Genomic DNA, 25497 nt, shown 5'->3' on the forward strand with positions numbered 1-25497 from the left:
TCTACTGGGGGCTTGGTTTTGCATAATTATATCTTTCTCTTCTCTTCGTTCCGTATTGTTTTTTTTTTGGGGGGGGGAGATAGGAACTAGGCGGCTACTGTCATTGTCTTTAGCTACCCAGAAGTCTCTCTCAAAATAATTCGCTTCTCATCCCTCCAGCTTTGGCCTTTGCCAGTTTAGAGTCCTTAGTACCCAAGAGAATGCTAGTGGACACAGCAGTGGTTCTTTTGAACTGGAAGGGAAGACTGCTACCTTGTGTTTTTGCCCTTTTCATGCCTTGGTACCAACAGCTCTAAAAGGATGGCTGAGGGGTGCCTGGGTGGCTCAGTCGGTTAAGTGTCCAGCTCTTGGTTTTGGATCAGGTCGTGATCTCACGGGTCATGAGTTCGAGCCCTGCATCGGGCTCTGTGCTGACAGTGTGGAGCCCGCTTGGGATTCTCTCTCTCCCTCTCTCTCTTCCCCGCCCTTGCTTGGGCTCTCTCTCTCTCTCTTTCAAAATAAATGTTTTTTTAATAATAAAAAATAAAAGGATGATTGATCCTGATGATCAAGGAAGAAATTGTTGCTGCCATACAATGGAGGGGGGAGTCCCCAGGACTCACCAGGACTGCCAGGCCCAGTGATCACCTTCACTAAAAAAACTAAAGACACCCAGTACAGGCAGACTTACCAAGGACTTAGACCTCTTGGGGAAGAAAGTCACCTCACTAGGTAAAGATCCTTGAAGACAAACAAACAAACAAACAAACAGCCCATGCGATGGATCATAGAAGAAATAAGTTATAAATGCTAATCTAGGGGGTTGAGAGATTAAATACAGGATGCTGTTATACTTGAATTTCAGAGAAACAACTTTTGCTTAGTATCAGTATGTCCTAAAAAAATTATTTGTTGTTTCTTTGAAGTTAACTGGGCACCCTGTACAGTATTTTAATTTGCTAACGCTGGAAGCCCTAATGATGGCCTTGTAACTCATTACACAACACTTTCTTCCTTGTAAGTAAAATCTAGCTTAGCCAGTATCTTTCCCTTGTCTTATGTAAAGTGTGTTATTGATGATTGTCTTCATAACCCAGTGCACCTGTTACAGTGTATCGAGATGGGATCATGACTCAACTACCAAGCGTCTCCACACCAATCTACACTTCCACAGTTGCCATGCTGGGGGGAGAGAGGGCCGGGAGGCTGAACGCTAGCAGTTAGTGCTTTGCCCCAGAACTGACATTCTATGTTTCATTAGCCAGAGCTGGTCTCATGTCCAGGCCTAAGTTCAGGGAGGTGGGGAAGGGGACTAATGTACCTAGAAGTGGAGAGCCAGCAACATTGCCAATGTCCAGACAGGTGGCCAGTGGCTGATGGAACTTGGGGTCTTCCCTTTTGGGAAGAAGTCGTGGTTGGAAGAGGGGTAGTTGCGGGAGCATGTCGTTGTTGCTATGACCTTCAAGAAGTTTAAGTATGAGCAGAAGTATGTGGAGACTGAGCGTGCAAAGGGGTGGACTGTGGTGGATGCCATGGGCTCATGTCCATCCCTACCTTCCCAGGCGTACTGAGAGGATGTGAAACTGAAAACTTTACTCAGACACCTCTTAGTCAAATTAAGCACACGCATGCCTTATGATTCAGCAATTCTCTTCCTAGCATGTGTCCCAGGGAAATTGCCACATAGACACATGAAGGGACATATTGTGACGCTCGCTGTGGCATATCTGTGGTGGGGGCAGGGGAGCTGGAGGTCATCTGGTGCCCAGCACTGGAGAAGTGGGTGGACAAAATGGGACGGATGCATGGATGGGTGGACAGATGGGACAGAAGGATGGCTGGTGAGTCCTCCCATGGGCCAGTGATCTTAATCTTAGGCTGAGGATTATCACTACTTAGTGCATCTGAAGTCAAAAAGAAAACGAGTACACTTCCCAGGCTCCCTTGTGCTAGAGGTGTGAGAAACAGACGTCCTCTAAATGACGTGGGCAGAGGAAACAAGACGGAGGCCGCTCGGCGGCCGCGGGAGGCTCGGCCTGTCTGTAGCAGGGCCAGCGCTCTGGCTTTGTGGGTGCCAAGAGGCACCTGGGCTCTGGCAGCCCACCCACATTCCAGGATCGAGGCCCAGCTTCTGGGTGCTCGGAGGAGCTGGACTGCAGGCAGGGCAGGGGGTCCTGGAACTCAGCAGTGCCACAGGCAGCTCCTGGGGGCCCCCTTCTCTAGCCTTCCCAGCCACTTTGGAAGTAGCCGGGTGTCTTAAATCCCTTTCCTGGATTCTTTCCTGGAACCAAACCCTTCCTGATTTGGCAATGGCGTGCCCAGATCACCCAGCAAGTTACCGCCGTGGCCCCAACTTGGGACAGACCTCCCGACCTGACTTGTGACGGCCCGCTTGTCCCGGGCCCTGCTTTCCTTTCCCAGCCCGCCACAGTTAGGAGGGGCAGGAATGGCCCATGAGGAACCTGTGGGCTGGAAGCCCAGGAGGCAGGGGCCACGCGAGAGGCCCTTCCGGAGCAGAACAGTTAGGCCCCAGCCTCTGGTCATCCTCTGCCCAGCACTGCTGATTGATCACCGCTGATGGACCACAACCCCCCACCGCCACCCCAGGGGCTGGCCCAGGGCAGAGAGGCCTGGGGACTCCGCCGCCCTGTGATCCGTGCAGGTCTCTGTCCTCACGGTGCGGTGATGGCAGCCTCCTCCAAGATGACGAAACACCATTACTAACCAGCTGGTGACCACAGGAAAATCACTCAACCCCTCTGGCCTACAGATTTCCTCATCTGTGGGGCCCCACCGAGCTGTTGCAAGGATGAAATGAGGCAGCGTAGGTGGAAAATACCAGCTTGGTGCCCGGCAGCAGGGTCGGCGCCAATACACTTGAACTCAAAGTTGTCTTGCACATTTGGAGAAAGAACAAAGGGACTAGTTTTTCTTAGCTAGAAGATTCTTAGGTCCACAGGTCGGGTTGCAGTGAAGGAGAGTCGGCTTAGTTTTAGCCCACGTTATGGGGCCTTTCTGTCTTAGCTCCCCAAATATACTGACAGGCCCTTCCTAGAGCTGGCTCCAATCGACACAGCACGGGGAGCCCCCCTCCCGGGAAGGAGCTGCTAAGCCCTCTCTGCGACTGGCCTCCGGTCCGGTCCGTTGCGCTAGCTAGCCGGAGCTCCCCGGGGCGGGCACCCGGCAAAGCTCTGGAATTGGAAAGGACCAGTCCCAGGTGAGGAGGCCTAAATCCAGCTCCCTCGTTTCTAAATTGCCGCAAGGCTCCGGGCCACCGCCGGCCCCACTCTGGGAAGTAGAGACGACAAGGACACTTTTTCTCCCACTTGCTGGGCAGGGATTCTGGAGAAGCCCAGCATACCGGGGCAGAAAGATACGTTGGGCCCCTGCAGTAGGGGTGGGGGTTCCTAGTCTGGAGGTTTTCCCGGAGCCTCTCGCCCCCGCCCCAGTGTGCGTGCCCCCAAGTGGGGTTCAAAAGAAAACAAACCAGTAAAGTCACTGGTGAAACGTAGGTTATTTTAAAGACAGGACCCACAGGACTGGGTCCTGGCCCTCAGTGCCCTTCTTGGACAAGACCCTGTGAGGGCCACCTCCCTCGTCCCGCTCCCACCCGGCCTGGCCTCCAGGCTCAGACAGCAGCTGACAGCCCACGGAGGTAGTCCCCAGCCAGGGGCAGCACAGCCCAGTCATCGGTCCGCAGGGCCACGGGCACCCCGTCCTCCCGGGCCGCCTCCAGCCGCAGCAGCAGCCTCGAGTCCGGGGGCAGACGGATGGCTACGTGGTAGCTGGTGGGGGGCTGGGCCACCACCACGAAGGGCTCCAGATGGCGGGACACCAAGGCCTCCAGCCCCCGTGGCCCAAGAGGGCACCAGAGGCGACTCTCGGCGCCCTTTGGCAGGCAGGAGTCCCAGAGCTCCTCGAAGAAGCCCAGCTTGTCCCCCTCGGGGGCCTGGGGGAAAGGCAGAAAAAGGTCAGCGAAGTTCACGGGCAGCGGCGGCAGGCGGGCATGGCACGTGAGGCCGGTGGGCGTGGTGTAGAGGGCACGCACGTCCAGCCTCGTGGGGGCCGGGCGTCGGGGCTGCAGAGGCAGGAGCAGAGGACGGCAAGGGCGGCCGGGGCACAGGCAGGGCACGTGGACGGCCCCCAAGGGCGCGTACACTTGTCCTTCCACGCGGAAGCGCAGCTCCAGAGAGTACGCCGGCTCCAGCACCTCCACGCGGAGCTGCAGCACCGGGCCCGGGCCCGCCGCCCTGCGGGGCCCCACGCTCAGCCGGATCGGGGCCGGGGCCTCCTGCACCACCAGCACCGCAGCAAAGCCCTGGTTCTCGGCCACCAGGGAGGAGGCCGACGCGGGTGCAGCAGGCGAGGGGCCCAGGGCCACCCCCAGCTTGGGCCCCGCAAGGTGGGCCAGGAGGATGTAGTAGAGGCGGGCATGGTCCCGCCCGTCGGGGTCCTCCCACTGCCTGGCCAGCGCCTGCAGCAAGTCGGCCGGGCCGCCCCCAACACCCGCCCGCAGCAAGGCCCGGCAGACCCGGAGCAGGGCCTGCTGGAGGCCCCAGTCCGTGCAGTGCGCAGCTGCGGCTCCCAGGAAGCCGAGGGTGGCACTCTGAGCATTCCCGTCCGCCACTCTGGCCAGGATCTGCAGGTGCCAACGAAGGGCCTCATCCCTGCCCGGCCTGGACACCACCTCCTGCCGCAACGCCACTCTCAGGGGCTCCCCCAGCTCCGGGCCCACGCGATCCAAGAGGTCCACAAAATGCGGAGCCAGCACCGGCCGGGCTCGGTACAGCCGGGCCAGTCCGTGGGTCAAGGGTGTCAGCACCGTAGGCTGCGTGGCTAGGCACTGAACAACCAGGTAGGAGGCCTGGAAGCAGAGGGTGGCCGAGGCCCGGGGGCCCCCGTCCAGGGCTGCCCTCTGCCGCAAGCCAGCCAGCAGCTCCTCCAGGTAATGCCGGGGGCTCCGGTCCTGGCCTTTCTCTTCCTTTTCTTCATCTTCCACGCAGAGCAGGCACAGCAGATGCAGGCGGGCCAGGAGGGCCATCGGGTCGTGCAGGAGACTGGGCAGGAGGCCGCGGCATAGCCGGGGGCCCAGCAGCAGCGGCGCGGCCTCCTCACCTGTGGGGCCCAGGGGCCAGTTCTCGGGGAAGCTCAGAAGGCAGTGCAGGTGAAAGAGGTGGGCAGGCAGGGGCAGCGCCGGGTGCTGGGCGGCCACGGTGAGCCGGCGGAGCAGCAAGGCCTCATCCTGGGCCGTGAACAGGGCTTCCCCAAAGGCTGCCTTAAGCGCCAGAACCGCGTGCAGCAGCGTGAGCTGCGCCGTGCCCAGCAGCCGCACCAACTGCGGCTTGAAGAGCACTGGCGTCTGTCCCCGGAGACCCCGCAAGGCCCAGCCCAGCAGCCACAGAAGCTGGGCCTGAGCCACAGGAGTGAGCAGGTAGGAAGTGTCCAGAAGCTGGGCCACAGCAGCCCGCAGCTCCCGGGCCTCCTCAGGAGTGGGTTCCAGCACTGCAAGGCCACACTCCTCCTCCGCTGCTGGCCAGCTGGGTGCCTGCGGTTGAAGGCGGGCATCCCCCTCCTCGGCTAGCGCCCAGTTCCAGGGATCACCCCCAGAGGGAGTATCCCCAGCCATGAGCAGGCCCTGCAGGCCGGCCCTGGCCCTGGCCCTGGCCCGTATCACCAAGGTGTTGCGCAGAGCGAGCGCCAGCAGCAGGCTGAGCGGCTGAACCGGGCCTTCCTGCCCCAGCCGACCCCGCAGCAGCCCCAGGCAGCCCCCCAGCAGCCCGGGCTTGCAGCTCTCCAGCTCCCGCAGGCACTCACACGCCGTGGCCTGCAGGGGGCGCTGCTCCGAGGCGGGGCCAAAGCCTCGCCCCAGATCGCGGCCGGAGGCCAAGCCGAGAAGAAGGGGCAGGAGCCGGCGGGAGGCTTCCGAAGCGGGGCCCAGCGCATCTCCTGCCACCAGGGCTGTGGTGGCCGCCAGCAGCAGGGGCCGCCGCAGGGCCGAGGGCCGTGGGGGTAGAAGGACCAGGGTGTCCAACAGGGAGGTGGCGGCTGCCTCGGCTGCAGTGGCGTCCGGCCACAGCTGGGCTGGATACTCCAGGCTCAGGGCCAGCAAAGAAACCTGGAGATGGGGGATTTGGGTGGGAATCACGAAAATGAGGTTCAGGGCGCGGTGGGCTGAAGTGACCAGATGGGTCAGCGCAGGGAGCGCACGCAGGGCCTACCTTGGTCTGTTCGCTCAGCTTCTCACTTCTCAGTTCGCTCAGCAGGTCACGACCCAGGTCCTCACCCTCGGGACCTGCCATGAAGGCGGACGGGCTGGCCCGGAAGGCGCCCAGGCGCTGCGCCCAGGTTTCCCGGCTCAGGGGTCCCATGGTCCGGCGGCACGCAGGTCCCCTGCAAAGAAGCTAGGGAGGATCAGGCTCGCGGCCGCCAGAGGGCGCTCGGGCACCTGCTTGCACCCCAAAGGGGCACGGCCACCCCGGGGCCGCCTCGCAAATCCCAGCTGCCCTCTGCCACGCGCAGACGCCAGCGGAGACCCCGCGCCTGGATCCCGGGATGAAACCGAGAAGTTTCGGGGGTGACGCCGGGGCGGGGAGCCGAGGGTCCCCGCGGGGCAGGGCCGCCGGCGCGGGGTGCGTGCCGAGAGCTCATTAGGCCGCCCGCCCGCGGCCGGCACCGAAAGCACAGCGCCGCCCCGGCCCCCGGCGCCCGCGGTAACGGGCCGGCAGCTCTCACCGTAGCTGACTCAGCCGCCGCGGGCACTGGGGCCGGCCGGCTCCTTCCGGGCGGCGGCGCGCGGCGGGGCGGGGCGGGGCGCGCGGCGCGTGGGCGGCGTAGGCGGGGCCGTAACGGGGCCACCGCCTTCCCCTCCCGCCCAGCCAGCAGGTGCCGACTCGCCGGTTTCGCTGGGGCTGAGTAACTGTCCCGCTGCGCGCAGGCCCCCCTTCCCCGAAACCGCCGCAGGCCCGGGCAGAGGCGGTGGAATTGGGTGGGCCCGGGCTCCCGGATGCCGGGGTCCGGTCCGCGCGCGGGCGGCGATCCCAGGGCCTTCGGGTGGACGGCGCCCACCGGGCCGGCGAGGATGGCAACCGGCGCGCCCCCCGCCGGCGTCTCGGCGCACCACACCCTGCGGGGGGCGTGGGGTGCGGGTCTTTGGACTCCCAGGGTGCCCGCTGGGGGGGGGAGGGGGGGGTGTGCAAGGTGCGGTCCCAGGGCGCCCGCAGGAAGTGCTCCTCACAGTCCCGGCTGAACCGGTCGGTCGGGCGCCTCAGGGCTTGGCTTCGCTTCTCCGACGCCGGCCGGGTCCCCCACCCGCTCGGCTTGGGGGCGCGGAGCCGGCGCCGGGGTCACGGCGGGCGGAAGCCGCTGACCTTTGCCTTAGGCCACACCACAGTCGGCAAGGGTTGCGGCAGCAGCCGAGCCAGCGTAAAGCTGGCAGGGCAAGGCCATAAGCTTCCATGAAGCCGGAAAACAACGGGATGCAGACGTGCAGAGTGGCAGGGCCTGGCGGGTCACCGGGCTCACGGCATGTCTAGCACGGACTCAGAAACCGAGACCTCGCCACTGAAGACCTGGGGGCAAGCAGTGCACGAACTCAGCACTCTTGATTTTCAAGGGGCTGGATCAGAGCTGTTTGGCGGCACTGAAGGGGCTCGCCTGGGGCTCATCAAGCAGCATCTCCTGGGCCCCTGACCCACACTGCAGATGCCCCGCTGACTGCTGGCTTCCAGGGCCCAGAACTTCGGGCGTTCAGGCCCCACCAGCTACGGTAACGCCTTTGGCTCTAATTAGCCGGCTTTGAAGATGAAACAGACCTGAGCCCCCACCTTAGCGCTGCCAACTAGTTTCTCTCCTTTCTCCAGTCTTCGCAGGCCCCTCCCTACCCCATCTTGCTGCCCTCCAGATGGGAGGTGATAGGGAGTGGTTGGGTAGAGAGAGCTGGAAAAGAGGCTGTCTGGGTGCCCACGGTGCCAGGGATGCCAGGGGGATGGAGACAGGGAGCCACCCCCAGGGACAGGTCCAGCTGGAAAGCCCGGTCCCAACTCCTCTGGGCCCTGGGTCCACAGTTGACTCACAGGCGGCAGCCCCAAACCACTTCCCTCTAGGTGCCTCAGTTTCCCCATCTATAAAATGGGAGTGATGACTCCCGCCCAAGAGACTGTGGGGTGGGGCAGCCTGGCTAATTAAACCTAAGATGAAAGAGGCCAAGATGAGAGCAGCCCTGAGAGGGAAGTCAGCTTGGGGGTAACAAGGAGCCTGTCTGGTTTCCCTGTCTGAGGCCCAGAGGGTGCTGATAACTACATACCCCTAGCCCTCACCCCTCACAGGGAGGGAGGAGTGATTATTAAGCCTCTTTTACAGTTAAGGAGACAGGCTTCAAAGGGTCAGGAAATCCACCACTGACTTTGGCCCTCATTCAGCCTCGGACAGTCGCCAGCCTTTCTGAGCCTTGGCTCCTTTGGGGCCAGGGGTCCGGAGGGAGGGAACCCATGTGTGGTTCCCGATGTTGTGGTGGCCACATCCACATGGACTCCCAAGCTCACAGCAGCCCTGGGCTACCTGGGGGTGGGTGCCGTTCACAGATGAGGAAAGGAAGGCCCAGAGAAGTACAGTCACCAGCCCAAAGTCACAGAGCTCCTAAGAGGTGGAGCCTGGACCTCAGCAGACAGCCCCTCCATGCCCCTGACTCGGCCTCCTTCCACAACCAGCTGCCCTCAGCCCTCTCGGGTGTCCAGGTCCCGGGATGGGCCTTCTCCTTACCTGCTGGTGCAGATGTCCCTGCCCTGTTCCCCTGTGGCACAGGCCAGCCAGAGAGTTAAGCTCGGCCCACCAGCACTGAGAGCACAAACGTTCCCTGAATCTGCAGTCTGCAGGCCTGCCCTGGAAAGTGGCCTCCCAGCCAAGAGGTGTGGGCCGCAGCCAGGTTCCCTGCTCAGAACTCCCTACTCGATGTTCACACCTCACTCCTTCTCTTCCTGCTGAGTTTCCATCCTCCCCAGAGGCGTAGCCCAGCTCTGGGGAAGACACTAGACACAAGGCTTAGAAAGGGAAAGTCAGTTTTCCGAGGGGTCCTGAGCCTCAGTTTTCTCATCTGTAAAATGGGGACATGACCGACCCATCTTCCCAACGCTGGGTATACAGGGATGCTTTAAAAAGAACACATCAGGGGTGCCTGGGTGGCTCAGTCAGTTGAGCGTCCAAGCGTCCGACTTCGGCTCAGGTCATGATCTCTCAGTCCGTGAGTTCGAGCCCCAGGTTGGGCTCTGGGCTGGCAGCTCGGAGCCTGGAGCCTGCTTCTGATTCTGTGTCTCCCTCTCTCTTTGCCCCTCCCCTGCTCATGCTCTGTCTCTCTCACTGTCAAAAATGAATAAATGTTAAAAAAAAAAAAAGAACATATCAATAGGCAAATCCATAGAGAGAAAGCAGAGTAATAGATGCCAAGGGCTAGTGGAAGGGAGGAAGGGGAAGGACTGCTAATGTGTACGGGGTTTCTTTTGGGGTGATGAGAATGTTCTGGAAGACTGGTGATGGCTGCACAACTCTGTGAAGACACCAAACCCCCTGAAGTATATACTTTAAAAGGGGGAACTTATGGTATATGAATTCTATCTTAAAACCATTAAAAAATTTGTTTAACGTTTACTTATTATTGAGAGACAGAGAGAGACAGAGCATGAACATAGGAGGGGCACACTGCAGAGAGACGGGGAGGCACAGGATCCGAAGCAGGCTCCAGGCTCCGAGCTGTCAGCACAGAGCCTGACACGGGGCTCGAACCCACAAACTGCGAAATCATGACCTGAGCCAAAGTTGGACACCCAACCGACTGAGCCACCCAGATGCCCCTTAAAACAAGTTTTTTAATGCTTATTTTTGAGATAGAGACCGAGTGCGAGCAGGGAAGGGCAGAGAGAGAGGGAGACACAGAATCCGAAGCAGGCTCCGGGCTCCGAGCTGTCAGCCCAGAGCCCGACGCGGGGCTCGAACCCACGAACTGCAAGATTATGACCTGAGCTGAAGTCAGATGCTTAACTGACTGAGCCACCCAGGCACCCCTAAATTATATCTAAATAAAGCTAGCAAAATAGTGTTAAAAGAAAGAGGTCCCTCGTGTACAGAACTTACATTGTAGGGGCCAGGCGGGGGAGGGTCACGGACAAACCTGACAAACCAAAATTTCACGGATTAAAAGATGCCTCCAGGGAAACAGAACAGGGTAATGGACCAGAGATGACTGGGCCACAAGGATTTAGCTAGGGTGGCCAGAGGGGCCTCTCAGAAGTGGGGACACTTGGCCGAAACCTGAATGACAAGAGGTAACCAGTCATCAGGTGGGGAAAAGGCTTCCGGGTGGAAGGCGCAGCGGAGGAGGGGCCTCAGCGGGACCAGGCCTCAGCAGGCTGGGTGGGTGGCGGGCCACGCGGGCACACAGAGCCCACGGGAAGGGAGACGCGTGTGTCAGGAGGTCAGCATGCGATCAAGGTGCACCGGCCTCCAAGACGTTCTTCCAGCTGCCACGGGAGCCACGGGAGGGCTTGAGCCGAGGGGAGACAGCTAGCTGGGGGCGGGAGCTGTCCCGTGGCCGGGTGAAATGTGACAGGGCTTTGGACCAGGGTGGTAGCTGTGGAGACGGAGGCGTGGGCAGATGCGGGACGATCTGGGAGCGGAGGGGACTTGCCCGTGGGTGGATGTGTAGGGTGAGGAAAGGCGGGGGGCAGATGACTCTGGGCTTGGGTGCTGAGGACTTGGGAGCTGACAGTCCCAGTCTTCACGATGGGCAGTAAGGACGGAGTGAAGCCTGGTGGCCACAGTGGTGAGCCTCACCTGGCTGCCTGGTCTCCTCCAGCAGGAAGCTTTGGCTTCTCCCTGCACTGCTCCAGAGGTTCCAGATGGCCCAGGAAGCCTCCTCCTCTGCCTACTGTCCCCCCGCCAGCCCCACCTGCTGAGCCTTTTGCCCACGATGACCGTGGGAGGGCTGCAGGCCCACGGGCAGGACCTCAGCACACATGGGGGAGTTGGTGTCCTCACAGCACTTCCACTTTGTCGAGGGCTTTGCGGCCTCCCCGAGGCCATTGCTAGATGGGGCCGGAAGGGCCACCTTTTGAGCAGAGGCCTTGGTGGCCAGGGCCCCATCGGCCTGCTCTAAGGCTGGGTCCATTCTTAGAGGCTGCTCAAAAACAAATCAACAGCGTCTCTTGACCGCTCGGAGGAACAGAGCTGGAACCAGGAGCCCCACTTTACAGATGTGGAAACTGAGGCCCTGCCAGGTTAGGCGGCTTGGCTTGAGTCCCCGGAGGCTAAAAGTCTGGGGCAGCCCGACTCCCGGCCCTTTCCTGCTTCTCCTCCCAGCACATCTCATCTCCCAGAAGCCCTCTACCTTCAGCCTCTGTGCTTCCCAGCCCTGCCCCCTCCCTGCACCCCGTCCCGGCTCCCCTGCTAAGCTTTCCCTGAGAACAGGAAGGGGTTGTTCCAAGCCTTCTCCATCCAACTCTGCCTCGGCCCTCCCTGGGCTTCTCAGGGCACCAAAGGCGGAAGCCGGCCACTACTTTTTAGGGGAGCACGGTCCTTGCTTGCCTGCTGGGGCTCTGGCTTTCTTTACACCCCTGTCCGCCACCCCAACGAGAGATGTCCACTCAGAATGCCTAGAATCAGAGCTCACGGCTCCATTAGCAGATGGCCCAGGCCACCTCCTGCTTGGACAACTGCAGTAGCCTCCTTACTGGTCTCCCCACGGCCACCCTCATCACCCTCCCCCGGACACACATACTCCGTTCCCCTTAGCCTACCCCAAGGCTTTCCCACCACTCTGAGCCTCACATGACACGGCTCACCTGCCTCTTCAACCTCGGCTCCCACACCCTCCCATCCCCTTGATAATATCGCTGCCTGGTCTTTCTGTGCATCTCACGCACACTAGGCTCACTCCACTCCCGCTCTGGGGTCTTTGCACCAACTGTCAGGCTCTTCCCTGCTCTGCACAGCTCCTGGTTAGATCTCAGCACCCCCGGCCCGTCACTATCCCATCACCGAAGCCGTGCACCGCGCTAAAAGTTTCCTTAGTATTCCGTCTGCCTCGCGTCATAGAATCACCAGTGCCCAGCCAATGGTGGGTGTTCGAGAAGTATCCGTTGACTGGCTTAAGGACTGAACGAATAATATCGAACGGATGCCGTGTGAACAGAGCAGAAGGTGCCTGCCCTCATGGAGCTCGCAGGTTAGCCTGGTGTTCGTCCAAGTTCACACACGCCGTCTGGTTCCAGGGCTGCTCGCAAACCACAGGCGACATGCCAGCAGTCTATGGCTCCCATCTGCCCTACAGAGGTATTGTGTTTGACTCGTTCCATGGTTTTAAAAAAATCGAGCCAGCTTTTAAAAATTGGTATATTTCACATACAAATCTGGATATTTGGGGGGGGGGGGGGCTTCTTTTCCCAAAATGGACAGATGGGGCCACACCGGGTTTCTCTGCTCAAATGACATGATTGCTACTACACCCTTCCGATAGGCACATTCTCCATGGTCCCCACCACTCTCTCTCTCTCCCTGACAGCCTTTTATCACTGAACCTGCCCCATCGCTTTCCTTATGATAAATTTGCTCTGTATCCATGCCTCTACCAAGAGTTGGAACGCGAAAGGCTGAATGGGTCCCGTGAGTCAAGAAAACCAGATATTCGTTCATTCAACAAATATTTATTGATAATCCACTATGTGCCGGCAACAGTTGTAGATAGGGCAGCGGAAACCATGGATGAATATCCCTCCCTCCCGGGGCCTCATTCCAAACACTGTGTGACATTCTTTTCACAAGTGGAGACATCTGAGTTGTTCCTCACTGCCCCCCCTTCCACGAGAAAGACTATGCTTCTCGTGTCCGGGGTCATCGGTGAAGACTTCGTCATAGTTTCCACGAAGCACCTACTGGGTGATGAGCCCCTGTAAGGGTCTGGCACCAACCGAAATGCTCAGTAAGTGTTGAATTCATTAGCTGAATTTACCTCCTAGGCAGGGTTGGTCAATGATGTTTCTCCAGGATTTATTCAAACGCTTAAGTCCGCGGCCGGCACTCAAGTCATGTCACTTGAACCCAAGGGTGCAGGTAAGAGGGGAGGACTATCAAAGTATGTTTGGGCTGCAAGAAGGCAGAGCCCTGGGAGAGGAGGGCGAAGGCGCTAACAGTACTGCCTGCCAGAGGCCAGTGACCCCAGGAGGCAGGTGACAGGATTCTCAGGTGATAGACATTAGGAAACAGGCGGGGAGAGGAAAGCCCCTTGGCCAAACTCACAGGCCCCACCAGGGAGGGAGGGAGGGGGCCTATCTGCTCCTGAAGTCCACACTCTCCCCACGCACCTAGGGGGTGCTCCCAGAAAGTCCTGGGAGTGGGGGCGGGGCAATGCACAGGGCCTGCCCGGAAGTCGGACATCAGCGGTCTGCTCCTCTTGGACTTCTGGCTTTTGAATAGAGTGAATTCATTTATCAGACTCGTTTCCTCTTAACCTGTTCCAGCAAACATTTAATACGTGAGAAAGGTGTATGTGTGGTAGAGATTCTGAAATGTTTATTTTATAGGGGGGTAGGAGGAGAGCTAAAAAGAGGAAGGGGTCCCATTCCTGACCTTAGTGATAAGAGAAGCCCAGTCATGGCCCGGGGCCAAAGCGCCACAGTAACACCGAAGGCAACAAGCCAACAAGGGCTCTGAGGGTGGGCCTCCCTCCAGCTAAGCCTGGGGACTGGGCAGAGCATGATGAATGGTTGGGGGGTGAGGGGGAGGGTGTGTGTCCCAGGCTGAACCTCGGCCCAGGGTGGGCTATGGGGGGGGGGGGGGAAGCAGACAGGAGCTCCCTGCCTGCAGTGGCTGCAACCAGGCAAAGTAGATTGGGTCTGATTCCAGAGGGCCTGGGCCTCGGCCTGGCTGCACTGAAATCTGGCCAGTTGGGACCAGGATGAGGGTGTCTGCAGGTGTGTAAGCCCCAGTGACTAAGGCGCTGGGGTCCTTCGGGATCTCGGTGGACTCAGACCGGTTTAAACGCCCTTTCCTCCACGAAGCCTTCGGCACTTCCCTGGCCAGAAAGCGGGCTCTGGGCAGTGATGAGCCGATCTGCTCTCTCGGAGGGCACTCCCCGCTTTGCACCGCGGCCGCGTCCTCCCCACGCTACTCACGCCTCGCGTGCCTTCCCGCACGGAGCCGGAGCCCGGCGAATACCTCTAGGCTGAAGCACGAATTGCTCAGCCAGGCCTTCGGGAACCGGGCCGCCTGGGCCCAGGCCCGGTTCAACAAGTGTGGGCGGGGCCGCGCGTTCCCGCCCGACGGCTTCGCGCCTCCCCAGGCGCCGGGACGCGCCGGGGCCGGGCCCGGGCCCCGTTGGGCGAGTTTCATTTCATCACCCGCGGAGCGTGCGAGCGCCGGTGCAAATAACGTTGCCCCCTCCCCTCCTCTGCTCCCTCCGAAACTCCGAAGCTTCCGTCTGCGAACGCTAGCATTCCCGGCTGGGAGGTCCCTGGAGGGCGGCGGCGCGGCCGGCGGGGCAGCCGGGTGCCGGGTGCCCTGCGCCGCCCCCCCCCCCCGCCCCCGCCCGGCCACCCCGCCCAGGCCGCGAGGCCACCTCACCCGCAGCGGAATGGAAACCGGTTCGACAGGTAACAAATAGGTGGTTGTCACCGTTATTTCCCAACGCATGCGCCGTCGCTCCCCGGGATACTCCAAGCTAATTAGCTCAGATCAACCCCCCCACCCCCACCCCGCCCCAGCCACCAACACACACCGCCGCGAGCCAATAAAGCGTGAACCCGTCCGTCCGGCTCGCACTTTAAGACTTCCCGAGCGGCCGCGGGGGACGCCAGTCGATCTGGGAGACGCTTACCTGCCGCTGTCCCCGCCGCCCGGTGCACCTGGCCGCGAGGGCCTCCGTTCGAGGGAGGGCGGCGACGGCCCCGCGGAGTTGGAAACCGGCGCGCGCCGTCCCGGGCACGGTCTCCTCGAGGAACGCGGGGGCACTCGGGCGACTCCTTCCCTGAACTGCCCCCTCCCCTCCCCCGCCTCCGGCTCGGCCCGGGAAAGGTGGGACGGCTCCCGGCTCTGGTTACGGAAGCGGACGGTGCCGGGCGAGCAGGGTTCGAAAATGCCCCGCGCGTTTCTGGTGAAGAAGCCGTGCGTCTCCACGTGCAAGAGGAACTGGAGCGAGCTCCCCGACGAGGAGCGCGGCGAGATCTACGTGCCAGGTGAGGCGCCGCTCCGCGGCCCCGAGCCCTCCGCTGCCCTGGAGCCCGGGGCGCCCGACGGGCTGGGAGCCGGGAGGCCCGTCCGGGCGGCGGGCGTGCGGGGCGCAGCGACGCGGCGCCCGGGGGCCGGCGCAGCCGGGGCGCCCGATTTAATGTTTAAGCGGCCGCGGCCCCGTTAGCCCGCGGCGCGGGGGGAGGGGAGGGGAGGGGAGGGCAGGGCGGCGGCGGAGGCGCCGGGTGGGGGCGGGGGCCGCCGGGAGGGGGCGAGAGCCGTTCCCAGGCCCCGCCACTGGCCCGGGGGCGGGCGGGTCCGAGGCGCGCGGCCCCGCGCGGTGCCGCCCTCCCCTCCACCGGCCCGAGCCGAGGCGCAAGGGAGGCAACGGGGTGTGTCACCGTTCAGGCGACCCTCCACTCTCACGTCGTAAATCCGCAAAGCCGGGACTTTTATGAGGCGGGAGGAGGGCACTGGAGCGATGCCACTCCGGGGGGGTGGGGGGGGGAGCAGGGAGCGAGCTGGAGTTTCTGCCGAAATTTGTGCGAAATGTAAGACAAGGCGCAGTTTAAGCCGCCTCTCGTCCTCTGCGGGCCGGAAGGTCGCGGAGAGGGTCGGGCAGCCGAGGGGGGCTCCCGGCTAGCCGCCCCGCAGAGTTCGCGGAGACCGTGGGGCAGGCGCCCGGCCGCACCCCGCTTGTCCTGAAGACCAAGGTGGGATCCGGTCCCACCGCTATTAGAAACGCGCCTCCTTCAGCCTCGCGGAGGACACACTTGAGTGGCAAGTGTGAGTGGCAAGGAGCCCATCCCACAGCCGAGGGACCAGGCCCCGGGGCGGGGGCGGGGTGGGGGGAGCTGGTGCACCCAGCTTGTTTTTGGAAGACGCCTTGACAGCGTCGGAGTCAACTTTGAATGAGTAAGCCGAGTTGTTTCTCGAATGGCATCTTCCTTTGGAAGCCTTGAGAACATTCGTGCCTTCTGTCCTCCTCCGCCCCCCTTGGTCAGGACAAAGCCAGCTTCCTTCCGAGCTCCCCCTCCCCACACCCTGCCCGGAGCCTCCAAGGGGGTGGGGGGAGAGGTTGTAATTAACCAACCGACTTTGACCCTTGATCTGCAGGCTCCCTGGCACCGCCCCAGGCCTTGTAGGAAAGTGGTGAAATGAGGGCGGTGAGGGGCCCTGGGAGGGCTCTTGCCTCAGTTTCTCTCCTGAAGAAATTGGTGGAGACAGTGGGTGTAGTGATGAGATTTCTGTGGCCTGATCTGCCAGGATCCAATGGCCTGTGGCGCTGGGGATGTTCCCCAGCTTAACCTTATCTTAAAGCTGCTTCTACGGCCTCCTTAAAACAAGGGGAAACTGAGACAAAAGGCAAGTGAGCTGCCGGCTCACCTGAGGTGGATTAGGGTGTGGGCCCCGGATGCTGTTTATAGCTTCCTGCCTGCCTAAGTTCCCTGGCGGGGTGGCTGTTCCACCCGCAAAGGGCCGGGAGAGGATCGGAGCCCCCTTCTTCGCTCCTGCCTCCTCCCTCACCTGTGTTTGCATTGCTGCTTAGCTGCTCCTTCGGATCTGATAAACTGAACTTGGACTGTGTGAAAGGTGAGCTGAGCCTTGCAGGAGACTCGGTGTGCTGTTATTTTTAGTTTTATTTCACATCCCAATCAGTAACAGATCATGTGTTGACTTTTACAAAGGACAAAGAAATTCCGTTCGTTCAAATCATTGACTTCCTTGCATCCTGGTGATTTTCCCCACCTTTCCCCACCACGGTCCTGGTGGCCATAGTGGGAGTGGTGGGGGAGGCTTCTCCCCAGGGGCTGTCCCAGCGGGTGATGAGGAAGGCTTCTGGGTGGTCTGTGCCCGCCCCCCCCCCCCCCCCCCCCCCCCCCCCCGCTGCTGCTGTCCAGGTGAGGGGAGATGTGCAGGCCTCTCACACAGGATCGAGGGGATTGGCCCAGATGTTGGGTAGGGGGTCAAAACCTGGAGGGCACAGGTGACAATCTGCTCTCATTGTCTTGGGGAGGGAGAGTCCTGTGGGGTGAGGCCAAGGGTAGAAGGCAAAGCACTTAATTTAGCCTCTAAAGGCCATGTGGCCCACTGGAGAGTTTTCCCACAGGTTTTGGAAATGAGAAAGGGAATGTTCTCGGGCCACGCTTGGGTGCCTCAGCTGGCTGCAGAGTGGGGAGTGTGTTTTGTGGTGGCCTGTCCCCTGGCTGAGCCATTCCATCACTAGCCGACCATGACCCCAGGAGCCGGCTGGGCACGTTTCCTTCACCCCACCTCACAGACTCAGCACGTTGTGACCAGCTAAGCATTGACCCCATTCCCACTGTGAGAGGCACTGGGGGAGGGGGGGCCGAAGCTGGGGAAGAGCGAAATACTTGAGGTCTGACCTTCCTGCCAGGGCCCTCTGAGACCCTTAAAGCATCAGAGAGCGCCTGGAAGGAGGCACTCTTACTGACTGAAGGCCCAAGGCTCCAGTCTGACCAGCACTCCAGCCTCTCTCCCTGAGACACAATTCTAGAAGTTCCCACCCCCAGGGCAGAACCATTCCCTGGCCTCACTCTCCTTCCAAAGCTGAGGAAAAAGCCCAGAAGTGGGCACATGGGGCTAAAAGGTCATAGTGGAAGGGAGATTAACAGCTACCTATTTGGGCCCAAGAGCTTGGCCTTGAGCCCTTCACTTCCCCCGCCCCCAGCGTTGCTCCTTTGTAGTGTCAGTATTAATATGCTGGGACTAATGCTGGTTTCTTGAGGAGAACTCCAAGCACCTGTACCCAGGGCCCGAATTCCATGTCTTGCACTGAAGGGGATGCTGGGGAAACCCCGTACGCCAAGCCCCTGCTGAGGAACAACGAAAAGCCAGGAAGGTACTTGAGGGTAGAGAGATGAGCCCGGAAACAGCCTAGAAGCTGTAATGAGGTGCTCCCAGATGTGGGTGTCCCAGGGCCTCTTCCAGGCACCCCCTTCTCCGCATTGGGGCCTCTCTTGTCTATCTTGCCAGTTCGCCAGCACATGCCTGTCCCAGGGAGCCGCTTTTTGTCCGGCCGCGGTGGACAGGCCTCTCGGTCATCTTTGGGCCCCAGAGTATATGTGTGTGGGCGGGGGGAAATTAGGCCTCCAATGAGGATCATTCTTGTCATTCCTGGGAAGTGCTGGCAGCGAAGGAAGGACGCGTCTGCCGCACTCTCCAGGGAGCAAGGCAGGGAGCATAGAAAGCCAGACATGGATGGGGACAGAAGAGCAACGTGGGCCCGGGCAGTGGCCTAGATGGGGCGCCTGCCTGTCCCATGGGGCGCCGTCTCCCAAAGCTGCCAAACCGCTCCAGGCTGGGGTGACCCGAGGCAGACTCCTGCCAGACCATTTGTCCCAGAAAGAAAGCAGGTGAGGGCAAGGCCTCCGGGCGCAGGGAGGACCAGAGCGGAGGGTGGCCACTGCCGATGGTTACTTCTGACAAGGGTGGTGTCCCACAGGGGCGCGCGGCCCTGTGGTGGCCAGAAGGGCGGCAAGGACGCGCAGGGAAGCACAGTTCACGGCCGGTCGGGGCCATCCGCCCTGGTGTGAGGGCTCGGGTGCTCCGTGTTAGCTTGGCTGTGGCCACGGCACGACAGGCAGTTGGGAAAGGGGGAAAAGATACTGCCTGAGAGAAAAACTTGGCATTCAGAGCGGGCACAATGCGCTGAGCAACCAGCCCGTTGTGTTTCCAGGGCCGCCCGCCTCTGCCACCTGGCTGGCACTAGCTGCCTTTCGGGCATCGAGAGCTGACCTGCTGGGGCCGGGGGAGATGGGCACGGGGGACTCCTGCCTTCCCTGATAACACCAACCTGGGCCGTGCTGATACGCTGTCCCTGCCCGTTCAGAGCTGACTTAACCACACCCCGGGTCAGCACGAGCACCGGCCCCCGTGTGGTCAGAGGCTGGGTCCTCACATCTGCTTTACCTGCTCTCCCTGGGGAGCCGGCACCGGGCCCCGTGCCCGGCCCCGACCTGAGGCCTTGCTGGGTAGGGGTAGGACCTGGCCCTCTGTCCAGTATTTGGCCAGCAGCTCTCAGTCCGAGGGAGGCGGGGCTTGCCGGGGGAAGGAGGAGAAGGGCCTCGGGTGGCAAACTGCTCCCGGCCCGGCTCTCGGCATCATCCAGTGGAGGCGAGCTGGGCCAACACGAGGGGAACCCGCGAACCCCTGAAGGAGTAGGGAGAGGGCCAGGCTGGTGCGGCCTCGCCATTCTCCACAGCTGTGGGCGGGCGATGAGTAGCCACAGACGCCGCCTTGCCGGAAACGTCTAATTAGGGGACAGAGAGCAGCACAAGCAGGGCCCGACCAGTTCTGCTTCCTGTCTCCGGCCACCCAGTGACACCCAGTGACAGGAGCGGCATGCCCTGAGCACGCCCTGTGCGTGCGGCCGCGGCAGGGCCATGCTCCCGGGGGTGGCGGGAAGACAGGTTTGGCGGGGTGGATGGGATGAGGCAAACGTCCCCACCCTGGCAGCCGAGTGGCGGTGCGTCCGGCCTCCCCTGCCCCTGGCTGAGGGTAGAGGCAGCTCCGAGGCCAGACCGGGCAGGCTCGCTCCCTGTCCCCAGTTCCCCAGCACCAGCATTGCCAGGCTTCTGTGGAACGGAAGAGGCGGGCGCGGGAAGCGGGTGTTCTCCCAAACCGGCCTGGACACTTGGAACCCTAGCCGTGAACACCTCACCGCCACCCCGTCAGTGGAGCAAGGGAGCCAAAGTGACAACTCACTTTGAGCACGAACAAACTGGTTAGCCCTCACCTGCCGTCACTCCTCCCTCTGCCGCTCCTTGTGCAGGCGGTGTGGCCGGGCTCCAGCTTTCAGGAGCCTCGCTCAGGCTATGCGATACCGAGAGACAGAAGACGGTAGAGGTTTCTGTTTGTCTCTACCTGGATTGAGAAATGGAAATTGTCATTCAGCTTTGAGTTCTTGGCCAAGCCGGTGGCTGGTAAACCGGCGTCAGAAGGGGAGGGATAGACACACCCCTGCCTTCCCCCAGCCCCCCTCCTGTGCACACAGACAGCCATCGCTGTGGGCAGGCCGGAGGGACCCCAAGAGCTCGGGCCTGATGTCCAGCCTCCTGGCGTTCAGAGAGAGGCGCCACGCCAGCTCAGAGGCCAGGCCAGGGCCAGGCACTGGTGAATCAACTCCCGGAATGAGGTGGCTCATCAAAGTCCCCTGGACAGGCAGACGCCAGTGCCAGCAGAACGGGTTCTGGGCGGCAGGCGGGCGCATTCTGCCCTTGTCAGACCTTTGTTGTGTTTTGAGGGGGCGAGAGCCAGGGCCTCTCCCGAAACTTGGGTGCTTTCATATTCACCCTTCCTCCATCAGTACGTTCCTCTGCCTTCCACCTCCAGCCTTGCCTGCGGTGTCCCGGGAGAAGACGGGAGGGCAGTGGCCCTCCTGCCCTGGGACCACCCCTCCCTCCCTGGGTCCTGGTCCTCTCTGTCTCACCAGCTCTGGGGCAGGGGGTGCTGAGGGCCTTGTTCGTGTCTGAGACCTTGACTCAGCCTCCTGAGTCCTTCTCCCTGAAGACCTTTGTCCTTTCCTTCCTTTACCCTTCTTGACCTTTCCTTTTGAAGCTTGGAAAATGTTCCTAGCTTTTGGGCTTTAAGCAGAGCTGACCCTTGAACAACAATGTGGTTTGAACTGCACGGGCCCACCTCTATGTGGATTTTTTTCTGATAAATACAGTACAGTGAATGCATTTTCCCTTTCTTTAATTTTTTTTTTTTTAACATTTATTCATTTTTAAGAGTGAGAGAGACAGAGCATGAATGGGGGAGGGGCAGAGAGACAGAAGGAGACACAGAGTCCGAAGCAGACTCCAGGCTCTGAGCCGTCAGCACAGCGCACGACGCGGGGCTCGAACTCATGGACCGCGAGATCATGACCTGAGCTGAAGTCGGACTCAACCGACTGAGCCACCCAGGCGCCCCTGCATTTCCCCTTTCTTACCGTTTTCTTACTAACACTTTTTTCCTCTGGCTTACTTTATTGTTATAATACATGTAACCTACAGAATGTGTGTTAGTCAACTGTATCTCTTATCGCGAAGGCTTCCGGGCTATGAGTAGTTAAGTTTTGGGGGAGTCAAAAGTTCTATTCGGACTTTTGACCGTAGGCTGGGGGGGGGGGTGGCGGTCAGGGCCCCTATCCCCTGCACTGTTAAAGGGTCAACTGTATAATAGAGTTTAGCCTTTTGGGAGGAAAGATACCGATAAGTGAAAACATGAGCTAGTTTGCCCCAGCTCTGTCGGCTCTGAGACCCGTACCCTGTGTGTCACTGAGGCAGCCATTCGTCTTCTCTACTCCGCACTGGGGCCAAGCCTCTCTGGCCCCGTTTAGTGTGAGGTGTCTGCCGTGGGGAGCGGCCACGTCAAAGGACTGCCAGGTATCGGCGCCTCGGAGGGCGGAGGTTGGGAGCCCAGCCCTCGCTGGGCCACGAGCAAGCAAGCGGTCCCTGCTGTAGGGGAGGGTTGCGCAACCGCCGGGCAGGCCGCCCAGGAGACTGTTACACCGCATCCACCTGCTGCTCCCTGACCTCCTCCCTGCCCCACCTCACCTGGCCTGTTTGCCTGCCGAGCTTGGCCAGTGGGAGTGGGGAGCCTAGAACCCTGATGGCTGGCAACAGCGACACCCGCCAGCCTGGAGGACCACTCAACCCCCCCCCCGACCCCCACCCCAGGCCAGCAGCCCAAAGAAGAAGCCCAGAGTGGCTCAGGCCACCAGGGACCCTTCAGGGGCAGGGGTGGATCCCTGGGCCCAGGGCCTCCAGTGGTGCCCCTTGTCCACGCAGGAGCGTGGATGAGGCCCGGAATCCAGAGGGACTGGCCCAGGTGGGGCAGGCAGACAACTCTGGAGGGATAATTGGCAGGGCAGGTCGGGTCCTCCCAGTTCCGCTAAGACACAAATTACTCAGCGGGCAGGCCTGTGGGCTGTGGTGCTTGGCGGGCGTCACCTGTAATTACCTTAATGGGGCGGGAGGGAGGCGCAGCATGTATGGGCCGGGGGCAGCCCTGCTCTGCCGTTTGCCTGCAAGGGGCAGCCCGCTGCCAGGCAACCTTCCTGAAATCCCACAGGGTCCTGTTTTCCCCACCAAGCCCCTCACCTGGCATTTCTTCTCTCTGCAGTCAGTCTGGGCTTCTGCCCACCGCAGCCCTACCGGGAGCCAGAGCCGTCAGTGGCTGAACCCCCGTCTTGCCCCCTGGTTTTGGACATGAGCCTTCGGGACTCCAGCTATAGTGTGGCCCCTGGGCCCTGCGTGGTAGCCCAGCTGCCCTCTGATGACATGAGTCGTTTGGCAGACCCCCAGAGCAGAGACCACGGCTTCCTGCGCACCAAAATGAAGGTACCGACCCTCACACTGTCTCCAAGGACCAGGAGCATGTCTATAGTCCTGTGTCCGGCCCACAAGACGTGGCACAAATGAGACCTAGGCAGTAGCTGGCCTTGCATCTGGCTCCAGGGTCCCGTAGAGAAGTGAACCCAGCAAGGCACAGATGGGGACGGAAAAGAAGAGAAGCAGGTCCGATGGGACAGTGTCATACATTGAGAAGGAGCAGCGGGGTGCAAGAGACATCCCACCCTCTGGAGGCCATTCCAGGGGTTGTTTCCTTTTGTTTCTGGCCTCAAGGGGAGCCACCTCTCTGCGAGTCCCAGGAAAAGCGAGTCCCATGGAGACATGAGCCCGGCCCAGCGCCTTCTCCTGGGTTCCCATCCGTGCCGCATCCGGAGTGAGCTCTGGAGTCCACCTGGTGGTTAACTGTCTCTTGAGGCCTGTGCCCGGCGGCCTCCACCTTCCCCGGGTGTGCCACTTCCGGCCCCCTCCGCATGAGGCCCCGTGTCTGGGGCGAGAGCTGGGGAGCTGTGCTCAGCAGCGGGGGCAGTGAGGAGCGTGGGCCCCTGCTTTCGAGGAGCGCGCAGACAGCAGGGCTGTCCCTGGCTAGGCCCCGCGTTCCTGAAAGTTCTAGGGTCCGGAAGCACCCGCCAGCGGTGATGTAGTGGCAGGGTTCTGGTAGCCCTTTTCTCTGTGCCGAAGGGCCGAAGAAAGCTGGCAGTGCAATGCTGTTCCTTCCTCTCTTCCCCGTGGGGGCCAAGTGTGTGTTGTAACTAGAGGGAGACCAGCCACACGTGTCCCGGGTGCTTGGCCAGAGAGCCGGCGCGGTGCCCCTGAGCCCTCGCGGGCCTCCCTCCCATCCCGTGGATCCTGGTGGGTAGGGAGGCCGTGCAGAGAGAGCAGAGGGCCCAGGATGGCAGATGTGCCAGAGGAGCGAGTCCTGACCCAAAAGGTCTCGACTAGTTAGCAACAGGCGGCATCGCCCCAGTGCCAGAAGCGGTGGAGGGGGAGGTGCGGGGTGACGGGGTGACCCGGTGCCCGGGGAGCTCAGGAGGGGGTGCCGGCAACCGAGGCGCCCGCAAAGCACGACCGACCTCCGGACGGTAACCGAGGCGGAGGGTGGAGACCACGTCTCCCCGTGCTGGCCAAGGTGGAGACCACGTCTCCCCGTGCTGGCCAAGGTGCTGGACAGGTGCCCGGGGAGCAGAGGGTGGCCGGGGTTTTCTTTCCAATGATCCAGGGCAGCGGGGGGAGGCTGGGAGGGAAAGATAAAGCAAGACCGGCCCTACATGACAGTTAAAACGGCACTCGTTTCCACAGCTGAGACGTGAGGTTTTCCGTAATCACAAAAAAAAGAAAAAGGAAAAGGTTTATAAGCAAGAGAGTCGTGAGGAGGCAGAGGGACTCGAGTCATGCTGTGGTGGGCCTGGCTCGGGTCAAAGCCGGGGGCCTCCAGGCTGGGCCGAGGGGGGCTGCCGTAGGGCCCGCGCGGCGGACATCCCCTCGGAGAGTGAGGTCAGAGGGCAGAGGTGTAGAGCCGCAGATCGGAGCTCACCTTTCTACCAGGTGATGGTGAACCAGCTGTTTCTACAGGTAGTCAGTTGCCCGTCCCCCGAGAAGGCAAAGGGGCCGCGCGGCAACCGCGAAAGGGGATTTGGGAACCGGACAGGAGGCCCGACCGTTGACCCAAAGGTGCCCTCCAGCCCCACCACGGCGGGCCTGGGGGCCCAGAGGTGTGGAGCGCGGCTTCCCCCCGGGAGGCGGGGGTGGCTTTGTGTCCTCCTGCTGTGTGGACTGCAGCCACGGCTCCTGGTCATCTGTCAGCAACACCGTCCTCGCCTGCAGGTGACCCTCGGGGACAGTGCCGGCGGTGACCTCTTCACCTGCCACATCTGCCAGAAGGCCTTCACCTACCAGCGCATGCTGAATCGTCACATGAAGTGTCACAATGACGTCAAGAGGCACCTCTGCACCTACTGTGGGAAGGGCTTCAATGACACATTCGACCTGAAGAGACACGTCCGCACCCACACTGGTAAGAGGAGCCCCTTGGCTGGGAGCGAGCACACCCAGACTCTGCCCGGCCAGGGCCACGCGGGGGACCGTGGCGATGCCCGCTCGCCTCGGCGGCGGGGCGGCCTCGGAGGGGCGCCTCGGAGCTCAGGCCCCAGGTCCTCCTCAGCTCATCGGTGAGGCCGCTCGGGGAGCCGGAGGCGGACGGGCCTCCTCTGTTCCTCTTCCCCGGTGTCAGGTGGCCCGGCCTTCCTGAGTCAGGGAAGCTGCCGGCGGGCTCCTTGTCAGGACCCTGACACCGGCCCTCCCGTCCCTGCAGGCGTGAGGCCCTACAAATGCAGCCTGTGCGACAAGGCCTTCACGCAGCGCTGCTCCCTGGAGTCTCATCTCAAGAAGATCCACGGCGTGCAGCAGAAGTACGCGTACAAGGAGCGGCGGGCCAAGCTGTACGTGTGTGAGGAGTGTGGCTGCACGTCCGAGAGCCAGGAGGGCCACGTCCTGCACCTGAAGGAGCACCACCCCGACAGCCCGCTGCTGCGCAAGACCTCCAAGAAGGTGGCCGTGGCCCTGCAGAGCACCGTCACCTCCCTGCTACAGAGCAACCACCACCTGTGAGCGGTGCCGCCCGGCCTGGGCCCCCCTCCCCGCTGCCTGGCCGGTCCTCCCGCCGCCACCCCTTGCCGGACACGGCGATGGGGACCACCGGAGCCCCCCAGCACACGTGCTCACTCAGGTGCCACATCGAGTGAGCTCTGCTCGCGGCTGCATCTCTGTCTTCCGGGCCGAGCCTGGGCAGACACGTGTGAGTACGGGGCGGCCGTGAGGCCAAGGCTGCCTTCAGGTTGAAGGAGAGCACACCTAGAGACGGGACTTCCCTCCCAGAGGAGGCGCCGGAAGATCCCCTCTCTGCCCTCTGGAGGGCAGGGGCGAGGACCACAGAGTAAAGAGCTCCCTGCACACC

The 25497-nt window shown here is 61.6% G+C and overlaps 4 protein-coding genes across 10 annotated transcripts in view; 1 reads left to right on the forward strand and 3 right to left on the reverse strand.

Moving 5' to 3' along the window:
- Nucleotides 1-2847: 2847 nt before the first annotated feature.
- Nucleotides 2848-6738, reverse strand: AP5B1 (adaptor related protein complex 5 subunit beta 1). The gene is made up of 3 exons (XM_042906636.1): nt 6712-6738; nt 6198-6369; nt 2848-6094 (listed from the first exon to the last, which is right to left on the reverse strand). Exons 2-3 carry the CDS (start codon nt 6345-6347, stop codon nt 3608-3610), a joined length of 2637 nt encoding a protein of 878 aa, XP_042762570.1. The 5' UTR covers nt 6348-6369; nt 6712-6738; the 3' UTR covers nt 2848-3607.
- On the reverse strand, nt 6391-11134 carry LOC122201363 (translation initiation factor IF-2-like). The gene is made up of 4 exons (XM_042907224.1): nt 10916-11134; nt 10465-10597; nt 7214-7352; nt 6391-7102 (listed from the first exon to the last, which is right to left on the reverse strand). The coding sequence occupies exons 1-4, from the start codon at nt 11132-11134 to the stop codon at nt 6391-6393; spliced, it is 1203 nt and encodes a 400-aa protein (XP_042763158.1).
- Nucleotides 11135-14550: 3416 nt separating this feature from the next.
- OVOL1 (ovo like transcriptional repressor 1) lies at nt 14551-25485 on the forward strand. Of its 5 annotated transcripts, XM_042905331.1 has the most exons (5): nt 15748-15972; nt 16736-16779; nt 22318-22535; nt 24369-24558; nt 24856-25485. In XM_042905331.1, exons 3-5 carry the CDS (start codon nt 22404-22406, stop codon nt 25149-25151), a joined length of 618 nt encoding a protein of 205 aa, XP_042761265.1. In that variant the 5' UTR covers nt 15748-15972; nt 16736-16779; nt 22318-22403; the 3' UTR covers nt 25152-25485. The 5 variants fall into 5 exon arrangements, with proteins under 5 accessions (XP_042761264.1, XP_042761268.1, XP_042761265.1 ...); XM_042905330.1 differs by lacking the exons at nt 15748-15972; nt 16736-16779 and adding an exon at nt 14551-14612; XM_042905334.1 differs by lacking the exons at nt 15748-15972; nt 16736-16779 and adding an exon at nt 14798-15194.
- The window catches only part of LOC122199939, a 42275-nt gene continuing 33586 nt past the window's right edge, over nt 16809-25497 (reverse strand). Inside the window, exons 7-8 of one of the 3 annotated variants that reach the window (XR_006193663.1) lie at nt 19946-20073; nt 16809-18819 (exon numbers count right to left, since the gene is read on the reverse strand). The gene's annotated coding sequence lies outside the window, so the exon portion shown is untranslated. Of the gene's footprint in view, nt 20074-25497 lie in introns of all 3 variants that reach the window. The other 2 variants (XR_006193662.1, XR_006193661.1) reach the window with 2 other exon arrangements.

Source organism: Panthera leo, chromosome D1, assembly GCF_018350215.1.
Source record: "Panthera leo isolate Ple1 chromosome D1, P.leo_Ple1_pat1.1, whole genome shotgun sequence".
NCBI lineage: Eukaryota > Metazoa > Chordata > Mammalia > Carnivora > Felidae > Panthera > Panthera leo.